This window comes from Geotrypetes seraphini, chromosome 6 (genome assembly GCF_902459505.1).
Source record: "Geotrypetes seraphini chromosome 6, aGeoSer1.1, whole genome shotgun sequence".
NCBI lineage: Eukaryota > Metazoa > Chordata > Amphibia > Gymnophiona > Dermophiidae > Geotrypetes > Geotrypetes seraphini.
Window position 1 is genome coordinate 87250285 of NC_047089.1, and position 14332 is coordinate 87264616.

Here is a 14332-nt window from a genome sequence, read left to right on the forward strand (position 1 = left end):
GGAAGTCATATAGTCAAATCGTATATGCATAGAAGACAACACTCCAGTGAGAGAACGCCATTGTGAATAAGCAGAAGGAGGCAGCGAGTATGTAAAGCACAGTATATCGAATGGAATTAACGAGTTGAGGGTAGACAATTGATGGACAAACCATATACATTCCTATCCTGAAGAAGCAGTCCTTCACAGCTTGGACTGCAAGTTCGCTCTGGCATACTACCTTGGCCTGGACTAAACCACATAGAAAGTCTTCCCAGCTCTTTTTTGTCTTTAATTTTAATAAGCTAGGACTTGCTTTTATAAAAGTACCATCTCCAGTCGGCTAGTGGACTGAATCTCCTTTGCTTATACTTAGGCTAGGTCGACGCTGCAAGATCATGTAACGACTCACAATGTACAGGCCATGACTACTTCGATAGCTCATTTTCGCTCTGCATTGATTGAGCATATCTGCAAAGTGGCTATTTGGTTCTCAGTTCATACGTTTTCCCTTTCAGTACTGTTTAGAGCAGGAGTGCCCAAATGGTCGATTGTGAAGGCAACGCAAGTCGATTGCATTGCCTTTGCGTTCTACTTGTTTCCTGACTCAGAAGCCCCGAGCCAACCAACTTCCCCCACCCAACGTCCATTCTGACATCGGAGAGGAAAATCCGGGCCAGCCAATCGCTGCCTGGCTGGCCCAGAACTTCCTCTCCGACTTCAGAAATGACAGGGAGAGGAAATCTGGTTGGCCCGACACTTCTGTGTGGGGAAGCAAGGAGAGCTTGGGGCGGCGGTGGTTTGGAGACCTGTTCTCCGATTGCGGCGGTGGTGCTTTGGAGGCCTGTTCCCTGATGGCAGCGGCAATGGCTTGGGAGCAGGCAGGGAGACAGAAAGAAGGGGGAGCAGGGAGACAGAAAGAAAGAAAGGGGGCATGGAGAGAGAAAGACAGACAAAGAAAGAGGGGCAGGGAGACAGAAAGAAAGAAAAGGGGCATGGAGAGAGAAAGACAGAAAGAAAGGGGAGGGGAACAGGGAGAGAGGAAGAAAAAGTTGGCAGAGGGAATGAGGTCTGGAAGCATACAGCAAACTGAAAGAAGGGAAGAAATATTGGATGCACAGTCAGAAGAATAAAGTACAACCAGAGACTCATGAAATCACCAGACAACAAAGGTAGGAAAAATGATTTTATTTTCAATTTAGTGATCAAAATGTGTCTGTTTTGAGAATTTATATCTGCTGTCTATATTTTGCACTATGGCCCCCCCTTTTACTAAACCGCAATAGCGTTTTTTAGCGCAGGGAGCTTATGAGCATCGAGAGCAGCGCAGGGCATTCAGCGCAGCTCCCTATGCTAAATAACACGATCGTGGTTTAGTAAAAAGGGAGGGGGTGTATTTGTCTATTTTTGTATAGTTGTTCCTGAGGTGACATTGCATAAATTCATCTGCCTTGACCTTTTTGAAAACCCATGGAATATAAATGATAATTAACATTTTCTCTGCGTACAGTGTGCTTTGTGTTTTTTTTTAAAATTTTATTGTTGGTAGATCATTTTGACTTGGTCATTTTAAAAGTAGCTCGCAAGCCCAAAAAGTGTGGGCATCCCTGGTTTAGAGCATTGGTTCCCAACCCTGACCTGGAGGACCCCCAGGCCAGCCCTAATGAATATGCATGGAGCAGATTGCATGCCTGGCACCTCCATTATATGCAGATCTCTCTCATGCATATTCATTAGGGCTATCCTGAAAACCCGACTGGCCTGGGGGTTCTCCAGGACAGGGTTGGGAACCACTGGTTTAGAGCATACTTCCATGAGAGAGATTCAATTTGGACAAATAGTTCTACTTAAATTCAACTTTCCCTCCAACCCCATTGGATTTCACCAGGTTTCTGTATATTCAATATTTAACCTCTTCCAGAGACATGAGCCTGGCAGTTTGGAAGTCCCACATGTGGGAATATAATGCCTGCTTGATGTTGGAGAAAGTAAGGATACTTACCTATTTCAGATGTTCTTTGAGAACAATAGGCATATATTCTCACAACCCATCCAGCACCTCTAGTTGGCTTCTTAGCTTTGCTGTTGAACCAATGGTCCTGTGAACTGATGTTGGGTGGGAAGGCATTAGCATGCATGTGATATGGACATTGCCTAAAGATTTAAAGCAACAATGCACTTAACAGTTCTGTGGGTTCTGTGGATGATGTCATTCAAATGTGAGAATATATGTTTGCTGTCCTTGGAGAATACTTGTACCTGCTACAGGTAAATATCATTGCTATCTTCAACTAAGTGTTCATATATGATAAATGTATGTTTGGATCAGTTTTAACTAAATCACATATTCTTTCCAGGAGTGAATATGATGGAGACCTGCAGTCCCAGCTTCTGAGTAAAGCTAATGAAGAAGATAAAAATTGCAGTAGATCACTCTCTGTTGTGAGTGCTGTGGTTCGAGCTGCCAAAGATCTTTTGCACAGGGCCCTTGCAGTTGATGGTAAGATCTAATTTCTCCTCCACAACTGTTTGTGCTTTTTTAGTGAGGTAGTGATGGGAGTAAATATGGTCAAGACTGTCATTAATCATTGTTCGGTTATCTGTTGGACGTGGTTGAAAAGTCAAGAATTTAGAGCTGCCAACCAAGTAGGAAAAATATTGAGAAATGTAATTGTTTTACACAGCAATAAATGCTGACAGGGTTTTCAGGAGTAAGCACTTTTTTTTTGTCAGAACAGTTTGAGCAAAATATGATGATTTCAAAAAATGTTAGTCATAAAAGGCATTTCGATGATAAACTGAAAGGGAGTGGGGGCTGATGTGTGATTGCAAGGCAATAAAATTTTGTCTTATATCTTTGAGTTCTTTATTGAAAATTGAAAAGTATCTGATCATTTTAACTTCAAATAATACATCTTGAATAGTTTTAAAATTCCCTTTAAAAATTCTGATCATAAGGTAATTAATTAGATGGATCGTTGACAATTTTCATGAGGGGTATTTCTGAGCAGTGATAGACTAGTGGTTTAGCTAGTTGGTGCGTGAATGGAGCAAGATGCTTGTGCTGAGGAAGACAGTTTTTTCTCAGTAACAAGATGTAGTAAAAACACAAAAACGTTAACTTTTGTATCTTGTTGAAGAATGCATCTCAGTAATTGAAGAGTTCCTACTCCTTACCCTTGCAATGTATAAGCATTATTGGAATTGTCTGTTGATCTAATAGTGCCTGTACATAAATATAGCAAAAAAAGTCAAATGGGGGCAGGGTATCTTTAACTGTAATGTCTAAAATATTTGCACCTCTACTTTAGTAACACAGGGAGTCTTTGCCTAAAGTACGATAAAGTGTAGCAGTTCGTATATGGTAAATTACTGTATGGTAACTCCAAAACCTTTGTGTTAACTGTTGGAGTTGTTCTCTGCATTTACCCATGAAGTTAATACAGAGAAAATATACTTGTATTCTGTTGTGGATACACAGGAGTCCATACTTCAGCTGTTAATCCACATGTTCTTTGAAGTGCAGAAGGATATTCCTTTAAGAACTTGAAGAGGGGGGTCATGTGATGCGTTTGCGTGATGCGTTTGCTGTGAGAAGACGTGTGCCCTCGAGCTCCCTGACCCCGGGTCTCCTAATATCGGCTAAACTCACGTTAAAATACTGCCCGATCGGTGCTGCTTACTCCGGAGGCCTTCTTGAGGTGCAGTGCAGTGCGGAGCCTTTGGAGTGGTGGTTTGTGACCGGGATGCCAGTGCGCTCCGCGAAGGCTCATAAAAATCGCTCTGCCTTCCCTGAGGCTAAAATGGCGGCGGCGCCGACTTCACCTTCTGCTCCGGCGCAGTGGGGACAGTGGGCGATGGAGATCTCCCACATGGTGACCACGGCGCTGGAGGATCGCTTACATGACTTCCTAACAGTGGGGGGTGGGCAGTTTCCTACCTTTGCCCAACTGCAATCTCACTGGCACCTGCCCCAGACTCATTTTTGGGCTTACCTTCAGGTTCGGCACTACTATTTGTCCCTTGGTCGCAAGTGGGGGGATGCTTGGCTCTGTGGTCCCTTGGATGTTCAGTTCTTCCAGGTGCCTCCTGTTTTCAACAAATTATCTATCTGGTATCAGATTCTGAAGAATGCTTCGTATTTGGGATCCGTGGATCGACTGGCCTCGCACTGGCAATTGGAGCTTGATCTTCCTCTTGACTGCAAGGCATTTCTTGATCTTTTTGCCAATGTGCATGCCTTGGGGAGTTCCACGGATCTTCGGGAAATGCAATTTAAAATTTTGCATCGAGCATATATCTCCCGGGCACAGGGGGCTCGCATGGGACTTTGGGAAGGAGCGACTTGTACTAAATGTAATCACTCTCTAGGTACCCTTCTCCACCATTTCTTGGAATGCCCTTCCTCCGCTTTAAGGCTGCAAGTTCTTCCATTTTTGGAACGCCTTGTTCGGCGCGCTGTGCCCTGGAGCTATGGTTTCTTGCTCTTGGGAGATCAACGGGACTTGATTGAGGGAGGGCTTACGTTACCTCAGCGTAGGGTTCTTTACATGGCTGTCTTGGTGGTAAAAAAGCTATTGTTGCACCATTGGGAGGTTGATTCCGTGGCCTCCTTCCCGCAGTGGCTTGCTCGACTAGCGGAGGTGGGGCGGTATGAACTTTCGCGTGTTCCCCGGTGTGGGACCCTTGCCCTCCGGGGGTATCATGCTCTCTGCTAGTGGGCTTTAACTTTCTGTTCCAGCTCGGAGTCGGAGACCACGGACTCCATACCCTTATTTCTTTTTTGGGATGGAGACCGTTTCTCTCTTTTTTTCTTTCTTTCTTTGCTACTCCCCTGGGTGGCTGCACGCGTGGGTGCTTGGGTGTGTTTGGGTCTGCTGGATGTTTGGAGGTTTGCTTGTGGGTTGTTTGTTGTCTGACTGTTGTGGCTTGTGGCCGGGAGTTTAGGGTTTGAGTGTGTTTGTTTCGGGGGTTTTGTATATTACACATAAAATGTCAATTGTGTGGGACATCCAGCCACGAGGTTTCTGCCCTATGAACCATCTGCTGTCATAGTTTCCATTGTTGTTTCTGTGCGTGCTCTGTTTTTCTCTGCTCTCACCATTATTGGTTGTATGGTTCCCGTTACAATTGCTAATAAAGATACTTAAAAAAAAAAAGAACTTGAAAAATCCTCTTCTGCAGTGGAGCACAGCAACCCCCTCAGTTATTCTTTCTGCAAACAAACTCAGAAGGTGTGTTCTGCTCTACTCTGTTTTTTTCTTTGGTCACTGACCAGTGGGGGAATCCTGAAGGCTCACTTAAAGTGGCTAAAGCTATGTTTCGGCTTTGTTCTATGGCTCTGAACTTTCAGCAGCTGTTTGTCCAACCGAAGATGGATTCTGCAGTGGCGCAAGTAATCAAGTGCACCTCTCTTCCTAGGGAAGGTGGAGTGATGCTGAAAGACGTGTAGGACCTCAGAGTGGATGCGGTTCTGAAAAAGGCAGTTTGAGACATTGGCTTTGGGAATCAAAGCTGCAAAATCTGCCTTCTTTGTGGTGCGTGCCTGCCATATCAGATTGTGGATGAGTCCCTCAGAGCTTGGGACTTCTGTGCCCAAATGTTTAAGGAAGGCGTGGATTACGTGACTGATGCTCTTTATGACATCATTAGAGTCCTGGGCAAGATTTCAGCTTACTCTATTTCGATCTCATGGATGCTCTGGATTAAACAGTGGGTGGATGACTTGGCCTCAAGGCCACTCTCAGCAGATTACCCTTCAAGGGGCAGATGCTGTTTGGCAAAGGGCTAAATAACTTCATGGCCATTGTGGTGGATCACTGCCCCAAATCTCTCCTGTATAGTAGAAGCCAGTGACCTGTCAGAGGTAATAGAATTTTTGAGCCTCCAGGACAGCTTACCAATTTTCCTCCGGCTACTCCTTTCAGATGCCCTTTCAGGGTCCAGACAGAGATTTGGTGATTATTGGCACCAACAATCCATGAGTTCCTGCGGTGGCTGTGCCTCCAAGAAGCGGTAATGATGCCAGGAGGACAGTTGATCCTCCTTATATCAAAGGATGACTGTCAGCATTCAAGGACAAATGGGAACAGATCTCATCTGACCGCTGGACATTATCAGGGAGGGGCACATGATCAAGTTTTATCGGCCCCCCTCCAGATATGTTTCTCGACTCCCCAGTTGGATGCCCAGAGAAACAGGTCAGAGCCTGAGCAACAGTGCAAACACTCTTGATATTCATGCCATAGAACCAGTTCCCAAAGAAGAATCGGGCTCAGGCAGATACTCTTTATACTTCAGAGTGCCCAAGAAAGACACAGAAAAGTGGAGGACCATTCTGGATTTAAAATCTGTAAATGAGACCCTGAAAGTATCCCACTTTCACATGGAAATGGTCCGCTCTGTCATAGCGGTGGTGACTCCAGGAGAGTTCCTTACCTCTCTGGATTTGACGGAGGAGTATCTTCACACTCCCATCTTTCCAGCTCACAAGAGATGTCTGAGATTTCACGTGCTTCACCATCACTTCCAGTTTGTGGCATTACCCTTCAGTGTGGCCACAGCTCCCTGCACCTTTACCAAGGTGATGGTTGTTGTAGCAACCTATCTTCACTGGATGGGAATCCAGGTGCATCATTATATGGATGATTGGCTGATCAGGACCCTCTCACAGGTGCATAGACCAGAGGGTGATGAACCTCTTACAGGACCTGGGCTGGATAGTCAACTGTCAGGAAAGTTATCTTCAGCTGACTCAGTGTTTGAAGTATCTGGGAATCCTCCTCAACATGGCAAAGGGCCATGTTTTTCTTCCTGAGCCACACAAACAGAAGCTCAGGACTCAGATCTTTGTGATCTTGGCCCTTCCAAACCCCATGGCCTGGCTGTATCTGCAGGTGCAGGACTCGATGGCAGCCTCCTTAGAAATGGTGCTCTAGGCAATGGCTCATATTTGCCCTCTCCAGCACTCCCTTCTGTCCAGATGGTCCCCACAACAGCACTCGCTGCAGATGTGACTCTCCTGGATGGCAGAGACAAAGCACAGCCTGCACTGGTGGCTCCAAGGGGCGAACTTAGTGAGGGGCATGCCACTCTAAATTGACAGATGAGTGACACTCGCAACTGATGGCTGGGTGGTCCTCTGCTGTGACTGCTCTCTCTCCTGGGCAAGTGGTCCATCAATTGTCTAGAAATCAGAGCCATTCGGTTGGCCTTGCTACAGTTACAGTCTTTCCTGTCAGGGAAAGCAGTCAGGGTCTTTTTGGACATCGCCACCGAGGTGGCTTACATAAACAGACAGGGTGGTACCAGAAGTCTGGCTCTCTGCTTGCAGTCTTAGATGTTATTCCAGTGGGCAGACCTTCACTTGCAGGCCCTCTCAGTGGCCCACTTGGTAGGAATAGAGAACGTCCAAGCCAACTTTCTCAGTTGGAAGACCCTGGATCTCGCCAGTTACTGCATTTCTTTGAAGGGGTCAATGAATATGTGGATAAAGGAGAGTCCGTTGAAATTGTGGATTTGGATTTTCAAAAGGCATTTGACAAAGTACCTCATGAAAGACTTCTGAGGAAATTAGAAAGTTATAGGATAGGAGGTAATGTCCTATTATGGATTAAGAACTGGTTGAAAGACAGAAAACAGAAAGTAGGTTTAAATGGTCAATATTCTGAATGAAGAATGGTAAATAGTGGGGTTCGAACTGGAACCACTGCTTTATAATTATTTATCAATGATCTAGAGATGGAAATAACTAGTGAGATAATTAAATTTGCTGATGACACAAAGTTGTTCATGGTTGTTGAATCACAAGAGGATTGTGAAAAATTGCAAGAGGACCTTGTGAGACTGGGCATCAAAATGGCAGATGACGTTTAATGTGAATAAGTGCAAAGTGATGCATATGGGAAAGAGGAACCCAAACTATAACTATGTGATGCAGGGTTCCACGTTAGGAGTCTCTGCTCTGTTGGTCCAGGCACTGATGTGTGGCGGGCTAGTGGCTCGTGTGTGTTTTTGTTGGGCCTAGCATGTGCTTGACAGTAAATCTGAGAATTGGGACTTGCTAAAGCATGAAGTTGCCAAAATTGAATTGGGTGCTTCTTATCTCTGGGATGCCATGTATGACCTCTTGTGAGCTTCTGCCAAGTCTCTGGCCTTTGGAGCACACCGTACCTTGTGGATTTGCGCTTGGTCTGCGGATTCTGCTAAGCTAAGTTGAAAAAGTTTCCTTTTGTGAGGACCTGGACAGATTGGTTCAGACTCTCACTGATTCCAGAGTACCTCGTTTGCCTGAGGATAGTCCTAGGTCATGAGCGTGATTTCCGCCGCTTCCGTCCTGGTAGAGGGGCTGCCTCTTTTCCATCTTCTGGGCTCTCTAGAGCAGGGGTATGGAACTACGGTCCTCGAGAGCCGTATTCCAGTCAGGTTTTCAGGATTTCCCAAATGAATATGCATTGAAAGCAGTGCATGCAAATAGATCTCATGCATATTCATTGGTGAAATCTTGAAAACCCGACTGGAATATGGCTCTCGAAGACCAGAGTTCCCTACCCCTGCTCTAGAGGCATATTCTTCCAGCACATGCAGTCCTTTCATGGGGCCCGCAGGGGTATGGTCTGACCCAGTAAGGATATTCTTATCAATAAATTTCTAGAAAACCTTCCACACAGCGCTGCTATCACTTCAAGTTGACTTGCTTCACTGTCTGGTATCCACTCGCTAGATCCAATCTCCACTCGCTAGATCCAATCACTTGTCCTTTCCCATCAGTTCTAGACTATCTTCTACACTTTTCCAACTCTGGTCTCAAAACTACTTCTGTCAGAGTTTATCTCAGTGCTATATGTGCTTTTCATATACCACTGGACAAAAAAAACATTATCTGTACATCCTTTGGTATCCAGATTCATTAATGGCCTTTACCCCATACCAAGCCACCTCTCAAGCCTCCTCATGTTACTTGGAACTTTAATGTTATTTTCCATTCTGATGAAACCTCCATTTTAACCACTCTTGATTTATCTTTCAAACATCTCTCTTGGAAAGTAGTCTTCCTCATATCGTTTACATCTGCATGCCAGGTCAGTGAACTTTAAGCACTAGTATTAAATCCACCATATTCAACATTCTACCATGACAGGGTGGTTCTTTGCATGCATCTGCAGTTCCTCCCAAAGGTCATCTTGGAATTTCATCTGAACTAGTCTATAGTTCTCCCTGTCTTCTTTCCAAGACCACGTTCTAACCCTGGTGAAGTAGCACTCCTCACACTGGACTGTAAATTTGCTCTTGTTTATTACTTGGGTCAGACTAAACTTCATAGAACTTCCACTCAGCTGTTCCGATCATTCGATCTTAACAGACTTGGAACTCCTGTCACCAAAAGAACCATCTCCACATGGCTGGCAGACTTTTATCTCTTTTTGTTATGCTCGGGCGAGGCTGACACTTCAAGGTCATGGCACTGTACATAAATTTTGAGCAATGGCAACTTCAGTAGCCATCTACGTTCCACTCCCATTGAGGACATATGCAAAGCAGCCACCTGGTCCTTAATTCATACATTCACGTCCCACTATTGTTTGGAGAATCATTCCAAGTGTGATAGTTGGTTTGGCCAATCAGTTCTACAAAATTTATTCTCTACTTATGTATGCAATAATGATATTCTCTACTTAAATGCAAACTTCCCTCCAACCCTTTTGGTTTTGCCAGGATTATGTTAGTTGTCAATAACCCTCTTCTTAGAGGTATAATCCTGACATTGTTGGAGACCCATATGTGAGAATATAATGCCTGCTTGTTCTCGGATAAAGCAAAGTTATTCACTTGTAGCAGGTATTCTCCGAAAATAGGCTTCTTAGTTTTATTATTGAACTGATGGTCCTGCTAGCTGATGTTGGGTGGGAAGGCACCAGCATGCGTGAGGTATGGGTAGTCCTAAAAAAATTTTAAAGTGACAGTGCAGTTTGACCGTGCCAGGTTCCGTGGATGACGTCGCCCACATATGAGAATATATGCCTGCTGTCCTTGGATAATACTTTTATAGGTGGCTACAGATGAGTAACTACTGTATTTGAGAGGCAAGCCAGGATGAAATATACATAGTAAATAGGATTTTTTTGTGAGTTAAATTGGTAAATGGTTTAATCCAGGGATCTCAAAGTCCCTCCTTGAGGGCCGCAATCCAGTCGGGTTTTCAGTATTTCCCCAATGAATATGCATGAGATCTATGTGCATGCATTGCTTTCAGTGCATATTCATTGGGGAAATCCTGAAAACCCGACTGGATTGCGGCCCTCAAGGAGGGACTTTGAGATCCCTGGTTTAATCTATAGAGAATTGAAAATTGAAATTATAAACAAAGTTTCTCCTTTTTCCATTTCAGTGGATGACATTCCAGAACTGTTGAGTTCTTCCAGTTTGTTTTCTATGCTGCTTCCCCTCATAATAGCATATATAGGACCAGTAGCTGCAGCCATTCCTAAGGTATGCATATAAGTACAGTTTGATTATCAAAACTCTTGCTTTGTTACAGTAATTATGTATTAGCATTAGGTAGATTATTCAAAACAATTTCTTTTGTGATTCTAAGTCATATTTTCATGAACATTCATTAGGATTTACACTATCTGTGTTTTGAAAACTGTTCTGTAGCTTTAGGAAGTAATTAGTGATTCAAAGTTAGAAGCCTGTACTGCAGACAACTGTTGTATGTTGTGATAGAAGGAACTTTTTGGTCTGCATCTTATTTTTCAAAGGTAACAATTTACAAAGACTTGATTAACTCAAAGTTTTAATAATTTTTTATATGACTAAAGGATACAACTTTTCCTTATGATTTATTTTTTAAAAATAATGCAGTATAACTCGTATATAGCACAATTAGGAAGCAAACTTTAATTTAATTTTCTCCGAGTGTAAGTGGGATAGCAGTCTTTGCATATGAATGATGTTATCCAGTGGAACCCAGGTCGGAGAAAAATAAACAAAGCTCTGAATCTTCATGGGGCAGTGCATTGCAAGTGGCTATTGACAAGTACATTTTTAGTAGCATTTAACTAGAATGACACACATGATTAATAGGTGATTGGAAGGAATAGATAAAAAAATAAACATGGAAAATTGTGTTAAATGGAATATCTAATATCTTCACCTTTAAATAAGCTGGAGGGGAACACCAATATTGTAAGTAAATGGAGTATAAGCTAATGACAACTAGAATTGGGAGTGAATCTACTAGAACACACTGTTCAGAACATAAGAATTGCCACTGCTGGGTCAGACTGGTGGTCCATTGTGCCCAGCAGTCCGCTCAGGCGGCGGCCCTCTAGCAGACAAAAGTGGGACAGAGTATCATTAAACAGTGGGGCAAAATAAAAGCCAATCGTGAATACATGGTTTATAATGAAGAATCCTAAGAAATGTAATATCTGTGTAGGTACAGTATGTTGGCACTTGAAAAGGTGAAGTTAGATGTGGACATGGTAGAATAGAATGCAGTAAAGAGATACTGTTTATGGCAGGCCTGCACAACTCAAAAATGATCTGGGGCTGAAACGAAGTCGGAAAATGTAGCGAGGGTCGCAGGTAGTGTCTACGGCTCGAGGCACCCGGAAGTGCAAGGACATTGCCGTGATGACATTATCACATTGACATCCGCTCATGTGCAGAGGCCTTCCAGACGGGCCCTGGGACGCCAGTAGGGTGTGCCAGCAGCGAAGAGGGCAGGAGAGAAGGAGAGGCACTGGCAGCGTCTGATTGCCTACAGCAGCGTTTCTCAACTGTTTTAAGCTAAGTACCCCCAACCACAGACCTCCCAAGCTCTGCCCTAAACCCACCCAAGCTGTGCCCCAGATCCTGCCCCCTTTACTATTTTTCCTTTCATTTTTCACATACACACAGCAGATATAAATTCTCAAAACTGACACATTTTGATCACTAAATAATTTAGTGATTTAATTAGTTTATGGTTGGACTTCCTTCTGACTGTGCATCCAACATTTCTTTCACAATCCAGTCCCATCCCGTTTGGGTCCAGGCCTCTACCTCTTTTCCCTCTGCTTACCCTCCCCAGATCCAGTGTCAGTTCTCCTTTGTACCTACCACCACCTTTGATCCAGGTCTTCCCCTCTCTCCCTCCTCTGTTATGATCTTGCATCTCTCTGTTCTTTTTCAGGGTCTCTCCCCCTCTGTCTCTTCTGTCTTCACATCCCATAGTTCAGCATCTTCCTTCTGTCTTTCCCCTTTGGTCTAACCTCTCTCTCTTTCTTTCTTTCTCTATCTCTCTCTCTTATTGGCAACATATCTCCCTCCTCTGTTGTGATCTTGCATCTCTCTGTTCTTTTTCAGGGTCTCTCCCCCTCTGTCTGCACATCCCATAGTCCAGCATCTTCCTCCTGTCTTTCCCCTTTGGTCTAGTCTCTCTCTCTCTCTTTCTTTCTCTTTCTCTCTCTCTCTCTCTCTTTCTTATTGGCAACATATCTCCCTCCTCTGTTATGATCTTGTATCTCTCTATTCTTTTTCAGGGCCTCTCTGTCTCTCTCTCTCTCTCACATAGGCAACATATCTCCCTCTTCTGTTATGCATCTCTCTGTTCTTTTTCAGGGTCTCTCCCCCTCTGTCTCTTCTATCTTCTCATCCCATAGTCCAGCCTCTTCCTCCTGTCATTCCCCTTTGGTCTAGTCTCTTTCTCCCTCCCACTCTCTCTACCCCTCTGTCTTATTAGTAACATATCTCCTTCTCTCTCCATCCTCTATTATGATCTTGCATCTCTCTGTTCTTCATCAGGGTCTCTCCCCTTCTGTCTGCGCCTCACATCTTTCCCCTTTGATCCAGGCCTCTCTTTATCTCTCTGTATTTCTTTTGCTTATAACCCCCCCCCATGTCCAACATCTGCCTCCTGTCTTTCCCCTTTGGTCCAGGCCTCTCTCTCTGTCTTTCTTCTGCTTACAACACCCACCCCCATCCCATCCCCATGTCCAGCATTTGTTCTCCTTTCTTCCAAGTCTTTCTCTGCTTCTCTCTCTCTCTCCTTCCTTCCTCCCTCCCTGGTCCAGAATCTTTCTACCTCTCTGCAGTCTCTTTCTCTCTCTTCCCTCTATACAACCCCAAGTCTAACATCTCCCTCCCTCTGGTTTCTCCCTCTCTATCTTCTTTCTGCTAACATTTTGAGTCCTCCCACCTTTGATCCAGGTCTTTCTGTTTCTCTCACTCTCTTAGTCTTCCCCCTCCCCATGGCCTGGCATCTCTCTCTCTTCTTGATTCAGGGTGTTTCCCCTCTCCTACTCTCTCAAGTCCAGCATCTGCCCTGTCTTCCCCCTTCCTTTTGGTTCAAGTCTGCTTTTCCGCCCCTCCTCAAGGTCCTTTTCTGTCCCTGTCCCCGGTGTCCATATCCAGCGTCTCAGGCAATCCCCATCCTGCTGGGGCCCTCGCGATGAGCAGTACCTTAACCTCCACTGCTTCCCGCACCTAGCGAGGTTGTCTTCCGCGCTGTGACCGCCACCGCCGCTTATCGAGGACCGATGTTTAAAGCTAATTACAGCAGCCTACAGAGTGAACCTAACAGGCTGCAGTTGGCCTTTGCTGCGGTCCCACCCCTCCTTTGATGTCAGGTGCAGGACCGTGGCAGAGGGAACATGCTGTGGAGACTGACGGCAGCCTGCTAAGTTCACTCTGCAGGCTGCTACAATTAGCTTTAAAGGTGAGACTAGGGGGCAATCCGGAGGACGCTGAGGGGGAAGCCGAGGAAAACAGCTGGGCGCTCACCTAAATTAGCCAGGTGGAGCGCCTGGATAAAAGATGCTAGGGAGAACATTGCCCCATGAACAGTAGAGCAGAATGAGAGCCATATCGGGCACTGGCTGCAGTGAGAGCCGTTTTGGGCCGTATGTTGTGCAGGGCTTGTTTATGGCATACTTAAATCTTTCAGATGTAGATTGGAGAGAGCTAGTTGACATAAATTATAAATTGGGAAATAATGAAATCCTTTCAAGATGTACTTTCAGAGTGACTAAGATGTTTGAGCCAATGTCTGGTATGGATGTTATGAGTTTCCTAGATGATACTGGTTTAGTGCCCATGTTTCAAGTTTCCTCAAGTGGGTACTGGTGAATTTTCAAAACAAAAGCATGCATGCAGTTCTTATTTGAAAATAATCACAAAGAATCTATGCACCTTTTATATTTGCTCTTAACCACACATAAATTAACAGGGTTAATTTAAATGCATATGTTCACAATTGTAAAGTTTGCATGTAAACTCTTTCCCTTCCCTGAATTAACCACTGGAAACATCTCCACTTAGTTCAGGTAAATTTATATACATACAAACTATACACATGTAAGTATACATG

The 14332-nt window shown here is 44.5% G+C and overlaps 1 protein-coding gene across 9 annotated transcripts in view; it reads left to right on the forward strand.

The window, feature by feature from the left end:
• Window positions 1-14332, forward strand: part of MYCBP2 (MYC binding protein 2) — a 977923-nt gene that overhangs the window by 506155 nt on the left and 457436 nt on the right. For all 9 annotated transcript variants that reach the window (XM_033949399.1, XM_033949405.1, XM_033949401.1 and 6 more), the window contains 2 exons: window positions 2337-2479; window positions 10367-10467. In XM_033949399.1, coding sequence (XP_033805290.1) covers window positions 2337-2479; window positions 10367-10467 — 244 coding nt within the window. The remainder of the gene's footprint in view (window positions 1-2336; window positions 2480-10366; window positions 10468-14332) is intronic.